At 47.4% G+C, this 18886-nt stretch overlaps 1 protein-coding gene across 1 annotated transcript in view; it reads left to right on the forward strand.

Moving 5' to 3' along the window:
• Dok5 (docking protein 5) overlaps window positions 1–15010 on the forward strand; it is a 140780-nt gene extending 125770 nt beyond the window's left edge. Inside the window, exons 7-8 of the mRNA XM_040732879.1 lie at window positions 9988–10108; window positions 14508–15010. Coding sequence (XP_040588813.1) covers window positions 9988–10108; window positions 14508–14572 — 186 coding nt within the window. The 3' untranslated portion in view covers window positions 14573–15010. The remainder of the gene's footprint in view (window positions 1–9987; window positions 10109–14507) is intronic.
• Window positions 15011–18886: the final 3876 nt, after the last annotated feature.

Here is an 18886-nt window from a genome sequence, read left to right on the forward strand (position 1 = left end):
ACTCCTGAGAGAGATGGCCAATGCCATTGCTAGGCATAACATAACATGCATACATATATATGCATGTATGTGTATATGTATATATGCATTTATATATATTCTTTTATAAAAGAAAAATATTTTCTCTTTTTGTTTTTCGAGACAGGGTTTCTCTGTATTGTTTTGGAGGCTGTCCTGGAACTCGATCTGTAGTCCAGGCTGGTCTCGAACTCACAGAGATCTGCCTACCTCTGCCTCCCAAGTGCTGGGATTAAAGGCATGCACCACCAATGCCGGGCATGAAAAAATTTTCTTTTAAGGGAAGATTGTAGTTATGAACACACATTTAGGAGACAGAGTGTGGCTATGCGGTGTTTAAATTCACCCCAGTAACAAACAATCACTCCCGCAGTCTAGGTAGAAAATCACTACTCCCTGCCTTTAAATCCCTTTTCTATAATTTCCCAAAGACTCACGTGTGTTCCTGTTGATGATTCAAGATTAGTCTGTTACACGATAACCTGAAGGGGTGAGAGTTCTTTAAGCACAGAAATGAAATCACCAACTCACAGCCTTCGTGACGTAGCAGCATTGTTTAAGAGTGATTTTTGAGTCACTCAAAAGACATGTTAATGTTCAGGGGAAAGTGAAGGTTTAAAACCTGTTTGAAAATTGGTCATTGGAACAGCCATCTCAGAATGAAAACTGGGGAAAAATCAGCAAGAGAGGGGATGCTGGAAAGTCATCTGAATACCGGGTGTCTCGTCCGCTAAATGAAAATGGCTAGGAAGCGGCAGCAGGAGTTACTGTGCTTGGTGTGGACTGTGGTACGAGCACAGAACGCAACGGTGTTCAAGAATGTTAGGGCAAGCCTATGCTGAGTAACACGGAAAGGGGGGGGGTGCGGTAGTTTGTGTCAAATGTATGCCAAGTATGCACATTTCACTTTTAACCATATGTATGCATGTGTGTCTGTGTGTTGGTATGCACAGGTCATTGCAGGTGACCAGGGAGGCCAGAGGAAGGTGTTGGATCCCCTGGAGCTGGAGTTAAAGGCAGTTGTCGGCTGTTCAATGGTGGGTGCTGGCAACAGAACCTAGTATGGATATGAGTGATCGCCTGAATGCATGTCTGCACACCATGTGTGTGCAGTGCCGGGAGAGGCCACAAGAGGGCTTCACTTCGTTTGGGATTAGAGTCAGACAGTTGTGAGCTGCCATGTGGGTGCTGGGAATTGAACCTAGATCCCCGGGAAGAGCTACTGGTGCTCTTAACCACCGAGCCATCTCTTTGGCTCCTATTCATGTACCTTTTAAAAGAAGGTAGACAAGAAATAAACTAGCATGTTCATAGGCTTTGTCCCTTTCTGTTGTTTGCTTGAAGCTGATTTAAGATCTATCTTAGATATGTTCCTGTACTTCCTAAACGTAACAGAAGTGTATCAGTTGTGTGACGGGGCACAATATATTACAAGTGTTAGGAACAGGTCATAAATATCACAAATATTGGAATACTTTCCCCTTCTTGCTGCCAGGAAAAATATGCAAAGACTGAGTGACTTCTCAGGGTAGGGATGGAATGCAAGCATTCTGCAACATTTGTAGTTCACGTCTGTCTCTGTAATTGTTCTGTAAGTACACCAGGAGCTTCAGAAACAGTTTACTCTATCTATTCTAGAATCATTTTATTCTACATATCCTATTCTGTTTACTTGGCGTGTGTCTGCCTGCTGCTGTGACTGAATACTGACTAAGAGCAACTTAGGGGAAGAAGGGTTTATTTGGCTTACAGTCATAACCCATCACTGACGGAAACTCGGGGCAGGAACCTGGAGGCAGTGGTTGAAGGAGGCCATGAAGGAGCATGGTTTACTAGTGCATTCCCGGCTCATGGCCAGGTACCTTCCTTATGAAGCTCAGGCCACCTGCCTAGGGGTTGCCATGCCCACAGTGGGCTGGGCCCTCCTGTGCAGTCAGCAATCCGAAAACGCTCTGTAGGCTAACTTGATGGGACTGAGGTCCTCCCTCCCTAGGAGTGTCAGTTTGACAACAGAACTGGTCAGGGTGTGGGGGGATGGAGTTGGAGGGGGGAGTAGGAGAAAATTTCTTCATGTCCTGGATAGGAAAATGGGTGGACATTACATGCAAGGACAGGGGGTGCCAAGAGGCAGCAAAGTATAGAGTAGAAGGAGAAAAGGGATATTTGAGAGTTGCTCTTCCCTCCCTCTCTTCCTCCCGCCTTACTCTCCCCCTTTATACCCCCTCCCCGTATCTCTGTGTCTCTCTCAGAATGTTGTCTCATCTGAGTCAACTTTGCCATACTTTATGCTTAAAACATCCTAGACATTTGTTGTAAACATACACACATTCACACATATACACACATGCATATACATATACATGCACACGCAATCATGCACACAGATGAGTACACACGTGCATGCGCACGCACACACACACACAATTGAGGATGTAATCAGAGTTGCTTAGGCTTGAATTAAGATGTAGCTTGGTTGGTAGAGTACCTGTCAAGCAGGAAGGCAGCCGTGGACTTGATCTCCGGCGCCATTTTAACCAGGGGTGATGTCACAAGCTGTAATCTGGGCACTTGGAGGCAGAGGCAGAAGGACCAGGAGTTCAAGGTCATCCTTGACTGCACAGTGAGTTTGAGGTCAGCATCAGCTGCCTGAGACCCTGTCTTATGAGAGGAAAGGAGGGAGCTAGGGAGGTAAGAAAAGGGGAAAAGAAAGAAAAGAAAGAAGGAAAAGAACTACATAAACTTTGGGGGCCTCTTGGTTGGAAAATATGCCCAGGTTTAGGTATGGCTCCTGACTCATTTGAATCCTACTGTTGAACAGTATCCAGGTGCCATCCTTTCAGGACAAGGTTGAATGATGGACAATGATAATATTAACATTGTTTGCACATGTGCTAGTCATTGTCAGAGTCCTCCTTGGGTTACTTCTGACTGAAACCAGGGGAGGTCAGTTAGTATGATAAGGATGATTTCCAGACCTTGAGTCGCAAGGACTAACCAAGGTGGTGACACACGCTTGCATCTGAGTAGGTCCAGACCAAGGTCACATTATGACCCGTGTCCCCCAGGACTGACAGCCACAGGCAAGGATCCAATCTGGCCATGCTCTTCCATGTTTCCAAACACTGCTCTACTTCAGAAGCAAATGGGTTCCAGAGCAGGGCAATATGGGACAGGATTGCAGGTATGGCCCCTGCCACCATTCACTTCTGGGCTCAGATTCACAAAAGGCACAGGGGTCAGGTTCCTGTCGGTAAGACTGAAGGAAGAATGTTGTCAGGTTTGCGGGGAGAGGGTCAGCTGTGGTTACCTTCCAGGTCTTGTGGGTACCTAATAGCCTGATCATTAGAATATTTTCTCTCCCAAGTGACTGATAGAGTTTTCTTAGTAGAGGAAGGTTTTAGCAGACAGCCCCTCCTTCACTGCAAGTGTTGGGAGGGTCCTTAATGGATTTCTAAGGCATTACCACCAACCTCACATGCCCTGACCAAGAGTCACTCAGGTCTCCAGGGAAGGTGTATTTACTAACCTGGAGCCCTTGAGTTGCATACAGTAAACATCTGTAAAATTTTATGAGACTGTATTTCTGCATTTTTGTTTTGTTTTTAGGGGGTAACTCGATAGTGCTGTTGTCAAGTCTGAACTTTGCAGATGACAAGGTCATGCCGTGGTGTCAAATGCTTGGAAATGTGTCTGGGCCCTTTGATATCACTTGGCTGGAAGCTAACCACCAACCCACAGTATCATGTGATTTTTTTTTTTAGCAAATTGTGTCAAAAGTGCTGCAAACTAATTTTGCAACTTTGGTGTAAGCTTCCCTGAGATAGAAACACATCTTATCATCTTTGTGTACATAGCATAGGCGTGCATCCCTTTAAGCTATGTAGTTAACGGTTTTATATTCAGAGCTGTGAGATTGTAATGAACTCTAGAACATTTTCACTATCTCTTAAGGAAGGCCTGTCTCCTTGGCACATCAGGCACATCTACTTTCCCCAAGGATTCACCTCTCCTGGGAATTCAATATAAACCGAAATACATGAACATGATGTTATTTGTGTTAAAATTAAGTGTGATCATTTTGAGTTCACACGTGATCATATGCTCATATGCATCAGATCTGCTTTCATTTTTTAAAATAAAAATCTGGCATCTCTTAAAGTTTAATTATTTTAATTTACGGGTATTTTGCATGTCTGTATGCATGTTCAACATGGGCCATGGAGGCCAAAAGAGGGCACCACACCCAGTTGATGCTGGAGTTAGAGATAGTTGTGAGCTGCCATATGGGTGCTGGGAACTGAACCCAGGCCTTCTACAGGATCAGCCAGTGCTCTTAACCACCTAGCCAGCTCTCCAGCCTCTACTGATGCTTTTGTTAATTTGTTTATGGCTTATTGACTTCCCTTTAAGACCCTGGGACAAGAGACTTGGGAGAACAAAGAATTCTTCCTGACAGTTTGTTGCTTTATTACATTTAAAACCCCACGGGTTGTACGGGTTGGTTGGCTGCCTTGAGTATTTCATGCCATGGCGCAGCACCAGGACTGTGTTAGGCTGCTGTAAAAAGAGCCCTGCATGCTTTCCTACAGCATAAAGGGAAGCTGGGCCATGTGAGTACAAACTGGGCATATGATTGACTTCATGAAACTTTGTCTTTCTCTTCCCTGGAGAGATCTGGAGCTAACACTGCTGAATGAATGTGCAGAGCTGAAGTCACCCTCTACCAGCCTGTCCCAAGTGATTGCACGTGTGCACATAGTTCCTCACCTGAATGGTGAGATAAATCAAATGGAGCATTAGTGTGATGTCCCCACCCCAGCCAGTGACAGCCCTTTTCATTTAACCTGAACCCATGTGCCTGATGAGTCTGGCATCTAGAAGCTATACCTTCACATTTGCTGAGATGACTGGATTTTAGGTTTTAAAACCCTTTCTTACTACACGCTTCACCTGTTCCCACACCCATTTATTCTTTTATCCATCACATGTTTATTTAGCCCCTGAAGACCCCCAGCTGGGTGCTACAGATGCTAAGATTAAAACTATACTCTCAATTTTCCAGGAATCTGTGGTCTGCATTGGGCAGTAGACCGCATGAGGGGTTCTAGAAAAGGGATGGAAAGATCCGAACGAGAATAGAACTCTGAGGTGAGGTAGGGTTGCCTAACCGTGCTGAAGGAAGAGGAGAGCTGTGGTCTCTGCGCAGATTCCAGGAGGGCATGTGAGCACCAGGGAGCTGGGAAATGGAGAGGACCCTCAGGCTTGGGAGCGCATGGGATGGCATCCCGTCATGTCTGGAGGAGGCTGGGCTGAGCAGTGTAGGCAGTGGCGAGGCCTGAGGCTTGAGTATCAGTGAGACAAGAAGGCCACCTCCAGGAAGTAGCAGCTTGCTTGGAGACCCTTGCTTCCTTGGCTGGTTAATTTGAGAGCTCTTCCAACTTGGATGCTTCGTGATTTATTCACTGAGTCGACAGCGGAGTCGGCGTGGGAGGCTTGCCATTTCCTCGTGGCTGTCATTCCATGTAGACAGCAGGAAGTGTGTGCGAGGAGACGGGGCGCGAGAGCGTGGTGCAAGTAGGATACACAGTTCGTTCCCTTTCACATCCGGCTCCTTCCCGTGGAGCTCAGGGGCACTGGCAAGTCAAGAAAGGTCCCTCCCAGTGTAGAGCCTGGGAAGCTTTGCACGGGACTTTTCTTAAAAGAAGGGAAGCCGGTTGTGACATAGACAAAGCCCTTGGTGGCTGCTTCAGACAATACTGTTTCTTGGCAGATGGGGAGTTAGCGAGGAACCCAGGGCTACCCTGGAGAGGAACATGCCCACACCAGGCAATCCTGCCCGTGTAGACACCCACCAGTGCCCACCTTATGAAATAATGCTTCTTCTGCCCTTATCAACTAGACCTCCTCATGCCCTCTGTGATGCCTAGTGTCAACCTGATACTTTAGAGTCTCCTGGAAATTGCACCTCTGTCCATGTCTATGGCGTGTTACCTTTATTGGATTGAGGTAGGGAGGTCTGCTTACTGTGCGCAAGGATCCCGGAGAACATAAAAAGGAGATTGTGGGTCATGCTGCAGCGGCACTCATGCCTCGGTTTCCCCACTGTGGGTGTGATATGACCAAGCACATCAACCCCCCACCTCCGTGACATCTCTACACTGTGGAGTGTACCTTGAACCATGAACTGAAATGAACAATTTCTCCCTTAAGCTGTTTTTGTCAGAGTATTTGTATCATAGCAACAAGAAAAGAAACCAAGACCTGTGCTGTGAATAATCCTTTTGTACACTGGGAATATGTATTCCTCTCGCTGGTTAATAATAAAAGCTGTTTGACCAACTGCCAGGCAGGATAAGGTTAGGTGAAACAGTTACACTGAGAACTCTCAGATGGGGAGGGGTGGAGTCAGGGGAGACATGATCCACCACCCAAGAAGCAAGATGCCAGAGGACCAGTAAAACCATGGCTGCGTGTCAATACATAGATGAATAGAAATGCATTAATTTAGATGTAAGAGCTAGTTGGCAATAAGCCTGAGCAATCGGCCAAACATATTGTAATTAATATAAGCTTTTGTGTGATTATTTAAAACTGGGCAGTTGGGAAAAAAAAAGAAAAACCCTGTCTCCATTTACAGACCTGGCATTTCCAAGCAATGCTTTTTTTCACATGTTCTATAGCCCCTTGTAAGCCTGACCCAGCCTTTGTGGGCTGCCCAAGCTGGGCCTCAGTGTAACAGTGGCTGGGTCTACACTTGAGGCTATGGTTCTGAGTGGCCTTCCTCTAACCTATTTCCACACTTTTTTTTTTCTTTTTGAGTGGAAGTCTTCCAGGAATGCCATTTCCTAGCAGAAATCCCCATTGTTTTTCAATGTTGGAGTGATTCTTATTTTCCAGTGCCCAAGTATTAGATGGTCAAAACCAGCCACAGGGCGTGGGCATACGGGAAGCGCTGAATAGAGAGGAGAGCTCCCATCCTCCCCAGCCAGCCACTATGGCCGCTCATTGATGTTCCTGACAGTCACTCACATGGTGCCTGCTACCTCTGCTACCTCTGCCTCTGTGAGCCGCAGTGACTGGCAGGGAGGGTGGTGGAACAAGGGAGCCCCTCCCCCTCCTCCCCCTCAAATGGTCTCCCAGTGACTTCCAGAATGTTCTCCCTTTTAGAGGGCCATTCAGTCATCACATTGTCCAATGCACGAGTCCTTTCTTGTCGCTCTTCTCCAAGGGCAGGTTTTTTTTTTAAATGATCCTTTCATAGAATTGGATATTCTTCCAAAGGGCCAAGGGAGGAGTAAGAAGCCAGGCTTTGTGGCTGTTCTCTACAAAACATGACACCAGTGTCACTTCATTCCTGTTACTAAATAAATAAGCTTTCTAAAAATACCGCCAGATCGTGCCGGGCCATCCAAACGTATTTGCGGTAATGCAGCAAATAATTCGAAATGACTGCTATTTCCCAAGGGTTTCCTTTATATTAAAATTTTATTATATTAAATATAATCTTAGGTTAAGAAAATCAAATCACCAGAGTGTCCTCCACATTCATCTCCTTCCTCTGTCTCTCATGTTGCATGCAAATTAGGTTGACCGTGAGCAGACGTCACTGGTCAACAGTTGATTTTCTCTCTCTTTTCTTCCTGGGGGACTTGGCTTGAGGTTGGGAAAGGCCACAGCAGCTCCCTCCAGGCTTTGTGTGCTCGTCCTTCCCACCCTGCAGTCTCAGAGTCTATTCTCAGGGAACACTGCCCCACGAAACCCGGTGCTTTCTAATGTCGTGTGGGGACATACTTTGATAACTATGCAGTCATGACAGCAACCAGAAATTCAATCCAGCAATGATGAAGCAACATATATAAATTAAATTATCTTTGAGTGATTGCTTATTATCTTTTTCTCAAGTTGAATCTCATCAGCTGTAACGAGCTTCCGTCTCCTGGGTGTGAAACTTAATATTGTTTGGTTTTATTGAGAGAATGTGCAGACATTATGCGTGAAACCACTCAGGATGAAGGCATACATACAGGGAGGACCTTTCTTTGAGAGAAATTGCAGACCGCCATCACCACTCCTTGCTACCACCGTCATAATCACCTTGACTACCGCCATCTTCACTATCTCCACCATCGTGACGACTGCTGCTATCATTATCACCATCCTCACTATCATCACAGTCTTCACCGCCACTGTTCATCACCATCATCAACACCATTGTCACGACTGTTGCCATCACCACCATCACCATTATCATCACCATCACCACCCCCACCCCCCACCCGCACCATCGTCGCTATCATTACCAGTGCCATCATCATCGCCATCACCACCATCTCTGCCTATGCTTAGTTTTTCCCAGGCAAGGGCAAGCATGCATCTTTCTCATCAAATTCTTGTACAGCTTGGCAGGGCAGACACTTAATGCCACTGCGTTTTTCGTGTGACACCAAGTGGTCTGCTGTGCTCCCTTCAATGTTGCAATGTATACACACATTACCTTTGCTGTTACTTCAATTCTTCTGTCTTCAGGTAAAGCTGTTACTGAGTATCCTGTTTTGTCTATGAGCAACTGCTGAGGCCTTGACTGAGGGATGCTTAAGTCAACCCCAGGTTTTGCTGATCACAGAGTATATGCTGATAAATATCCTACACGAACCCATGTCTTCGTGAATATTTGCTCTGTTTTAAAGAGTGGCAATGGCTTACCCAGTGCTCAAGCGCTGAGGGTGTCAAGTTAGAGAACAGTCACCTGTGCTCTGGCGCGGGAAAGCAGTGTGGTGGATCCCCCAAGACCGGCACTCGGATGGGAGGGTGTGCAAAGGTGCCTTCACATTGTGTACCTTTTCTTGTGCACGTGGCCCTAGCTGCTTTTCTCTGACATTCCTTTCCTGTGTGTTTGCTCCTGCCGTGGCAGAGCCAGCGTGGACTGTGCCCCTCTTAACATCCTGGACTCTAGCTCCCTGTTGGCTCTTACACTCCCTCAGCACCTGGTTGAGTGAAGGTGCCTTGGACAAGCAGACAGGTAGCTTTTGTTTTCTGACAATGGCTATGGATCATCCAACTCAAACCAGGTCGAGTCAAGAAGCAGCCCTTGGTTCCGGCAGTCAGTCAGCATGTCTGGGGTTGGGCTCTAGGACTCCATGAGGCTTGTTCAGCCCTCATTTTTTTGGGGGGGGGGCTTCCCTCCTCTTGTCTGTTCACCGTCACCTCCTTTCTTTGTTCTTCTAAGACAGTCTCGGTCTTCTTTCAGCAACTATTGCTTTCATATCTACTGTGCATCAGGAATTATTGTCTACCCAGAGGATCAAGCAACTAAAGTAATTGCCACAAATCCTTAGCTCCTGTGTATTGATTGTTCAAGAAAAATTTTAACAGAAGCCCAGAGGACTACCTCATTTTGGTTGTCAACATGGGTGGACTACTTAACCCCAGAGTGGGTGATAAGGTCACCCGCTGGGGACAAGAGGGGTTGAGCTGAGTGGGAATGTGGCCCCCAAGGGAAGTTGGTGTCGCCAGCATGACGAGCATGGAGCTGGTAAAGCAGGCAAAGGCGGGGACTGCCCACTGCCGTGAGTGGGCCCTTGGTGTGTGGGGACTGCCCGCTGCCATGGAGTGGGTCCTTGGTGTGTGGGGACTGCCCACTGCCGTGAGTGGGTCCTTGGTGTGTGGGAACTGCCCACTGCCGTGAGTGGGCCCTTGGTGTGTGGGGACTGCCCGCTGCCGTGAGTGGGCCCTTGGTGTGTGGGGACTGCCCACTGCCGTGAGTGGGCCCTTGGTGTGTGGGGACTGCCCACTGCCGTGAGTGGGCCCTTGGTGTGTGGGGACTGCCCGCTGCCATGGAGTGGGCCCTTGGTGTGTGGGCAGCTGGTTCCATGGTTCTGACACTCACTGTCATGTGTCTCACTCTCCCTCACTCTGGTCTCTGTGAGGCTCTGCCTTGCTGACTCACCTCTCTTATCTGTTTGATCCCAGCTCCAGATGAAGATGAGTGAGCGGGCTGCCTCACTGAACACCGTGGTGCCCCTGCCCCGCAGTGCCTACTGGCAGCACATCACCAGGCAGCACAGCACAGGGCAGCTGTACCACCTGCAAGGTGAGTGGGCACATTGCTTGCACCAGTTCTTTCTCCAGACATTTTTAAATGGGAGGGGGCGGGGCTCCTTCAGCCTCCAGTGCTTCTTCCAACCACTCTTGGTCTTGGTAGGGACCATTGCTCCAGGACCCTCTGGGAGGGCAGGGAAGCCAGGCCTCACTTAGATCCCACTCATTCCTCTTGAGAAACAAATCCTGTGAGGTAGGGTATGGGTCTGCTCACCGAATCTGCTCACAAGATCTCCCAGGTCAACACTGCACTTAAGACCTTTCTTGTCCCAGTAAATTCACCTTCTGACATTTTATAGCAAGGAAATTACCGTGCTCATCTCTGACTGATACTTAAGCTGATCAGCAAACCTGTGTGGGTCATCCTTGCTGCAGGACTTGGATGGCTTGTGTAGCCCTTACACTGGAAAGATCACGTGGGAGACTACACTGTAAAGATTTCACCCCAGACTGAACTCATTGAACTTACGAATGAGGCGTGCTAGGTTCCTGGGTTCATCTCTCTAACTCTGTTTCCATGACAAATACCCTGACCAAGAGCAACATGCCGTGTGTGTGTGCGCGCGCGCGCGAGCGCGCGTGTGTGTGTGTGTGTGTGTGTGTGTGTGTGTGTAGATTACTGTCTCAGACTGTAGTCTACTTAGGGGAAGTCCAGGCAGGAACTCAAGCAGTTGGTCACATCTACAGTAAAGAGCAGAGAGATGACTCAGTGATCACAATTCGAGTGTTGCTGTTTTAATCAAGTGGCTACTATTAGTATTGACTCTCCTCTGGGAAGAGCTAATGTCCAGGAGGGTGGGCGCGTCACAGCTGGTCTTATCCTGTCATCTTCTGCGTCTTACAGAGTGTCACCATCATTTATTGAAAGGTGGGATGGGAGAAAGCACAGAGGCTTCTTTTCTTCCCGAGACAGGGTCTCATGTAGCCCAGGCTAGCTCCAAACTCACCGTGTAGCCATGGAGGGTCTTGGCCTTCAGTGAGTTTGGCTCCAGATTGTGACTTCTGGGATTGCGATGCCATTCGTGGGGGATGGGACCCGGGGGGGGGGATGGAACCCGGGGCTCTTTGCATGCCAGGCAAGCAGTCTATCAAGTGCGCCACTCCCCCAGCCCCGCTGAGTCTTCAAGGCTCCACATTCTCCATGCTGCGTTCACTGGCGACTGCAGTGTGCATAGGTGTTGGAAAGGAGGATCCTGAGTGCCTGGATGAGCAAACAAGAAAAGGGCCTGACTGCTCAGATCACCCACATCGATGGAGTTCAAGCTGAGGTTTTCTGGCATCTCTAGTGATCCCTGTGAGAATCACACAGACCTCCAAAGACTAACTGGTTTGAGAAAAATAGGCCTCACCTTTCAAAACTTATGCCTAGACTGCCACCTGCTGGTCAGCCTGGGAATAGTGTTTTGTTGTCAGCGGCTCCTCCCACAGTTTCCAGTTTTGCTACTGTAGGAACAAGTCTTCTATGATTAGCAGCATACAAAGCCAACATATAAAGGTCCCTTTAGCATGAAATCTGGGAGAAATCTGTGAAAGAAAATTTCCTGCCTGCATATCCAGAGGAGCTTTTCTGCAATGCAGCAGATAAAACAACTAATAACAAGATTTCACAGCGCAGATAATGGCAGCAGTTTCACAATGTGCACACTGGTAGAGAGCTCACAATTGCACCCTGCAAAGATAGTTCTACAATCAGGCCAGCAAGGTGCCTCAGTGAATAAATACATCTGACATTGAGCCCCAGGACCCACGCGATAGAAGAGAGAACTCAGTCCCTCAGACCTCTCAACATGTGGGTAGTGACTTGCGCGCACACACACACACACACACACACACACACACACACACACGACAAACACACAAAATAAATAAATAAAATGTAAACAAAGGAGTTATTGTCTGGGACGTACCCAACACACCTGGATTTTAAACCAGTGCCTTAGGAAGGTGTTCCTTTCTTTTGCTACTAAGAAATTAGTGATCAGAAGGGTTGGTGATGCCTCCAAGATCAGCTGTCTAGTGAGAAGCTAACATTCTGGTTTCTTATGCATCCATATACACACTCATTGCCCCAGCATCTGTTTACTGAGCATATACTTTATGCTAGCCCCGTGCTGGCTGACAAGTGTGGGTGAGGCTCCTGGCTAGGCATCTATTTTCCCACTGGCAGCTTGCAATCTAATGAAGACTCATGAATGACAACTAAGTAGACACTGATTTGAAAGCTGACACAGATTAACTGTAACAGAGAACGTATTTACGGTTTTTATCGAAAGTCTTCAGACCATGTGAGGCATAGTTGTTGACTTGGGGGTTTTGTTTAGATCAGGGAACTGTTGGGAGCATTTATCGTAAGACTTAAACCTAGAAGAGGCAGCCATATGGAGGGGGTAGAGAGATAGGGAGAAAGAAATGCTTCTTCCTAGACAGATCAGCAAAGGTCCTGAGGCAGAAATGAGTATGGGGCGGGGAAGTATGAAGAAAGGCGTTGGGCGATGGGACCCAGTGGCCAAGATTTGCCTGTACACGGTGCGTTGAGGGTGCTGAGCAGAGTAGTATCAGACACGGCTCCTATTTTAATTCTAACATTGCAGAGGAACGGCAGATCTCGGAGGAGCAGCCTGGAGGCTTTACACTGAGCTGTGGCGTCCCTGATTTCAGTTCGGTGTACCTCTCCCATGTTCCATTCCCTGTTCTGTTAATCACATTCAATCTTCTCCCTTCCCGTGCCAAAGATTTTCCATTGCTCCAGGATTTTTCAAAATGCCCCGCCCCCACCAGAACTACTTTGGAGATAGACACATTTGTTTCAAAATGACAAGAAAAAAAAAAAGGCCCTGCATCATTCATTGCTCAGACAGAAAACCAGATCACGGTGTCCCGTGTGTCTCTGCTGGGATCTACCATATAGCCTGATTTTCATCCTCCTGATGGGGAGCTCCATGGCTGGAGGTGACAGGAGCAGTCCCTCCTCATCCTCATCCTCATCTTCATCTTCTCTGTTGTAAAGAGTTAGGGATTGGGGACCCATGGCAGTTGACCCTGGGACTCATAGTGGAGCAATGGGCAAGGGACCCATGTTCTGAGGCCCTGGCAGTTTCATTACAAGACCTTTAACTGTGAGAGGAGACCCTGGCCCTGGTGAGTCCAAGTCCCCATGCTGAGATCAGACTGTCCTGTGGGCCTGAGCCCAGCCTGCTCAGGTCCATATCCATTCTCGGGAGGCCAGTGACTAGGTTGGGGAAGTCCTGTTGTTTTCCGAATACCTGTGTCAACCCCTCCTACAGACATTGCCTGCACAGCAGTTAGGAGAGATGCCACAGACGAGGTCCTGAACCCTGGGGAAAGATGACAAGCCAGGCTTCCAACTCAGTATTCAGCATCATGGGGGACTTGAAGTGAGTGGGGCGGGAGAAAGCAGAACCTGTGGGACTTTTGTCAAGGTCACATCTGATGGCTGTCTGAGGCCACCTCTAGTCAGCCATGCTGTGACGGGCCAGAGCATCCCTGGTGTGGACTCCAGGCTGGTGCTATCTTTCAGTCATCTTGCATGGGCTGTATGGACACAGGAGCGGGTAGACAGCTCTCCTGTCCTCTTCTTTGTGTTCCTGCTTTGCGACTGGAGAACATGCTCAACCATGTAGAATGCTCTACTCGTGCCACTCCTAGCCAGGAGGTGGCAGCAAAGCATCTTGGTTTTATAAAATCAAGGGTGCATGGCTACCAGGGCTGCATAAACTTTGATTTCTCCCAGGCCTCTTCCAGCCCTGGTTTTCTTTATTGCGATTTACCAGAATGCACAGGCTCGCTCATTGTGTGTTCATTGTGGTTACTATGGAGCTGCTGGCATCTGCCCAGTATAGAGGAAGTGTGCCAATTCCTGCATTAACCTGGAAGGGGGCGCCATTCCTGATTTGTTCTCTTGGCTGGAAGCTGAACTTGAACTAGAGAAAGCTAACAAAGTCAGTAGTTCTACTAACAATGATGTAAGAAAAATCATGGTGTTTTCTTATTTTGAGTCAGGTTTGCAAAAAGCACCTACATCAAAAGTCTTCCTAGTCTTGTTCTTCTCTCTCATGCCCTCGGGGCTATGAAGGGGTGGGGGTGGGATGGGGGTGGGGGGAACTACTGCAGATGAAAATGTAAGATATAAGTACCTGCTAACAGACTGACTACAGCTGGATGCAAAGGCCAAATGCAAATGATAATGTTAATCACTCACACCCTAGTGATGCCTATTTGCATATCCCTAAGAGTGACCTTAGGAAAAGTGTCCCCAGTCATGAATCTGCCCCTTCTTTCTGGTAAACAGAATCCATTGCATTACTAGCCGGTTTGATCATGGGCTTTCTTTAGAGATAACTGTTTCTTCTTTCTAATTCTTTCTGGAAAAGATGTCACCAGCCCTCTGAAGCTTCATCGGACAGAGACTTTTCCCACCTACCGGTCTGAGCACTGACAGCAACTGCCAAGAGCTGTTAGCACATTTGTGCTGCTCCAACTGCAGACCTAGGCAGGAGGACACAGAGGGACAGCCAGGGACAGTGCGGAAGGAAGAAAAGCGGCTTTGCATCCTGCTAATGTGTGTAGCCATGGGAGATGCTGCGATACGACATATGTACATATATATTTTTTCCCTTCTGTTTTTCCTTTTTTTAAAGACACAGTCCTAGCCTCGACAAAATGTGCTGGATAATATTGACCCACCCCGTGTTTACAGCTGGACAGAAGGAGTCAGTGTCGTTGCTACAGACTGATTTTCTATTGTAGACCAGCCCCCCTCCCCTGCCCCCCCTGCACATCTCTGAGTCTGTCCTTTTGTGGATTTGTGCGATTTTCCTTGTAAATGTTTCAGTTGTATGACGGTCGATATTGACAATAAAATGCCTCTTCATTACTTGTTATGTCTTTACACACTACCCCTCAGTGACTAATGCTGTGACTTGGGTGCACCCATGAACTCATATTTGGTTATGTCTCCAAAGAGTTAAATCAACATTCTCACTCATACTTCTCACTGAAGAGTCCTTTCAAAGAGCCCTTTAATATCTTTTATAAGACGATAGCCACTCGTACTCCTCAGTGTCCTCACACCCTTCAAAAGCCCGTCTTCAGGGCAGAATATTGATTTAAGGCATTTAAAATAAGCAACCATTGCTCTCCATGTGGTCCTTGGATTCTGGTGACATTTTTCTTTGTCCTTGGTGTTTCTGGAGGGTGGGCACCCTGGGAATGGAGTTCTGCATGTGCTTGGTGCAAATCCAGCCATGGACACATTGGTCCGCTCATTCGTTAAGCTGGTCTGGGACCTGCTAGTCCCCAGTGCTCAGCTGGACTCTGGGGATATAAGCACAAGGACTCGGGTTCTGTTGCCAAGAACCTTAATTCCAGAGGAGGGCATCAAGGAAATAAAGATGCAATTACAGTGCCGAGTGACACCTGCTCAATGGGCCTCCAGAGGCGATGGGTCTCTAAAGAGAAGGTCATCCTGTTCTGGCTGTGCCACTGGGAAGACACCACAGGGGAAATGAATCTTGTGAGCATTTGAGGTTATGTTCCTGTGAGGCTGGATGAGCAAGCCAGGCACCTCTCCGCCCTTGTCCATGCTGTGTTCAATAGCAGCGGCCAGAGCAATACAAGGCTGGATTCCTAATTAAACTTGAACTTCAGGTAAGTAGGGCTTGTGGTTTGGTGATGGAAATGGGGTCCAAATACCCTATGGGGCAGAGTTACGTTTCACAGTGTCCGTCGTACAACTTAAATTCACATTGACCTTGATGGTCTGTGCGTTTCTTTGCTGAGTCTGAGAGCTACAATGTCCAGTCCTAGAGCTGAGCCTGGGTCGCAGCTTGCATCCCAGATAGATGTATGTCCGATGGACAGATGGAGCCAGAACCTTGGATTCACATGCTTGGGATGCGGTTCTTTCTATATGTGTGCTTCTCCACATTAGGACCTGTAATGGGGTCTTCCCGCCAGCCTGGTTCCAGAGCCACATCAGTCCCAAATAAACGCACAGGAATCTATATTAATTATGAAGCTGTTGGCCATTTGCTTGGTTTCTTACTGGCTATCTCTGACTTAAGTATCTACCCCATAATTGCTAATCTAAGTATTTTCTCTTACTGGAGAAAGGGGTCCGGACCTCTTATTCCTATGGCGGCTACATCATGATTCCCTGTGTTTCTCTTTCCCAGAATCCTCCTTGACTCCTAGTCCCACCTATCTTGCTTCCCTATTGGCCAACAGTGCTTTATTGACATATACACAGGACTTCCCCATCAAGGACCCCCTGAAATTATCACTTTTCATGGGAAAAAATAACTATCTAGAGTTTCAGAAAACCAAAAAAGCCTGTAGGGTCCCCCAGAAGAGCCTTAGACATCCCATTGTTGTTTGAGCCTTTCCAGAAGGGTTCAAAGGGGAGATGAACACTGATTATAACCCAGTGTCTTTGGCCTTGCTAAAAATCCAAGTCTGCTCAGCTAAACCTGCTGTGTGGGAGAGAGTTGGGGTCCCAATGACACTACTGGTCTGGACTTTTCTCAGGGGTTGAGAGATCTCAGGAGAAAGGATTGAGTTTAGCTAGCAATTAATGAATGGATCAGGGCCACATAGGTGGTGACTTGGTGTGCAGGCCTTCCCAGAATGCACCTGCATGCTCTCTGGCTTCCCCTCAGCCTTTTCCCTGTCCTCTTTGCTCTTCCTTCTGCCACAAGCATCCAAGCATCCATTTCCATCTCTTAAAAATGTGGTTTGCCATGCATGTCTCTCTTACTGCTCTTTTTTTTTTCTGGCTATACCTGGCTTTTCTTTTCTTTCCCTTGTCTCACAAGCAATTCTCCCAGACTCCCTTGGCCTTGGCAGACAATGAGGAGATTAGGTTGAGGAGCAGATAAAGGAAAGGGAATGAAAGAAATAATTATAATTTTAATGAAGTCGAAATTGCCAAAGCGAGTCTCCAGCTAATGATGTGCAGAGAAGTATCATTGAAGAGTTAGCTGCAAGCCAGGTCTCTTTGGAGATCTTTAGGGAAGGAGCTGTTGACAAGAAAGAGACTTCTCTTTGAGCACTCTGGCCCTGGCTCCCACTGGGAGCACTTTAGATCTTTTGTGTTGTTTGCTTCCTCCAGCAAGCAGATGAGGGAAGTAAGTTTTGTTAGCATCCCACTTGCCTGCTGGGCAGTCTCAAGCAATATCCATAGACTAACCCTATACCCATGATCACCCACCAACTAGGTAGGAGACTCACGTTAAGACTCAGACCACCAAATTCCCACACCTGTACTATAAGCCCCCAACACAGGCCACCTGGGGGTAGAGGCAACTCCCAGAAAGGATTAGAATATGGGCATTTCCCACTTTGTGCATTAGGCGGTCTCTGTTGTCCTCCCATTCAAAAGCAGGCATAGATGGATTGACATGACAGTTTCAATAAAGTTTTACTCATAAACACAAGGAGCAAGTCATCCATCCACGATGTGGCTGCCAACCTCTGCACCCCTTATAGATAACAGGAACCCAACACAATCTTTTATTAGTTTTAGATTTTCAGGCCATGTCATGAGGCTGTTAGTACTGTACTGTTTGCCCTTCAGTCACCGGAATGCTGGTTTGAAGTGAGTTTCGTTTTCTTATATCTTGCACCCCAGGGTGAATGTACAAGTGCAAATGGGGGTGCTGGGGGTAACACTAGACTTAAAAATAATGAAAACCGAATTCAAAGCCACACACCAGTGCTGCCAATAATCTGAAATCTGGCAACTAAACTATGGGATGCCTTGGTGTCTTAATTGTCCAGTGGGACAAGTGGCACAGGGGTTATTTGTTTGAGTGAGCTCTAGAGGACAGGAGGGTGAGCTGTTCTCCTCTGCACATGCAGACCGTTGTTGCAAAGATCTTTCATCCACTTGAAAGCAGAGGCCACAGACAATGAGGGGATGTCTTGTGCTTCTGGAATTCCATGGTGTGCTAAGTGTTAATTTAAACTCACCGGAGGGCATGCCAGCTTACACGCGCCGAGTTACACACACTGGGTTGCTATAAGTATTGTGAGCCTGAATTTAGAAGGGTAATTCATGGGCTCAAAGTATTTAAGTCCATTGTTCAGGAGAACAGGGAAAAAAATAACACCACTAAAAATAATGAACATTTATATGAAGGGATATTCTACTACTGGGGAACAACATTTCACTTTGAGAGGAAATATAGTGTGTGTGTGTGTGTGTGTGTGTGTGTGTGTGTGTGTGTGTGTGTGATATGAGTGTGGTTCATGAATCCACATGGTGAGGCCAGAACAGGGTGTCAGACGTCTCCTTCTATCTTTGTGACTTGACTGCCTTTGGATGGAGTCTCTCACTCCACCAGAAGCTGTTGGAAATCTACCAGCTCTGACCCCCAGTGCTGAGTTACAGCTACAAACGTCCACACCTCACTTTATCATATGTATCCTAGGGATTCAAACTCACATTTGTAGACCAAGCACTTCTGTCAACTGGACCATCTCCCCATCCCCAATGTTCCAAACTCCTAGAGAAATCTTCCCTTACTGCCAGAACACATACAGGTGTGTCTAGATCTTCATTACGTCATCACATTTATTTCCCTTTCCTACTGAGGTGCTGGGTTCCACAGATTGAATTCGGGGTGGCCGGTATGACTGTTAATGTTGACTCATTTCAATGTTGAACCATTCTACTCTGATTTGGTCCAACTGGCACAGGGCTGCCCAGGGAGCACTTAGCTGAATCTTAGAGAAAGTAAGGTGCTATTAT

The sequence above is a fragment of the Mesocricetus auratus genome, unplaced genomic scaffold (genome assembly GCF_017639785.1).
Source record: "Mesocricetus auratus isolate SY011 unplaced genomic scaffold, BCM_Maur_2.0 Super-Scaffold_100028, whole genome shotgun sequence".
NCBI classification, from domain to species: Eukaryota; Metazoa; Chordata; class Mammalia; order Rodentia; family Cricetidae; genus Mesocricetus; species Mesocricetus auratus.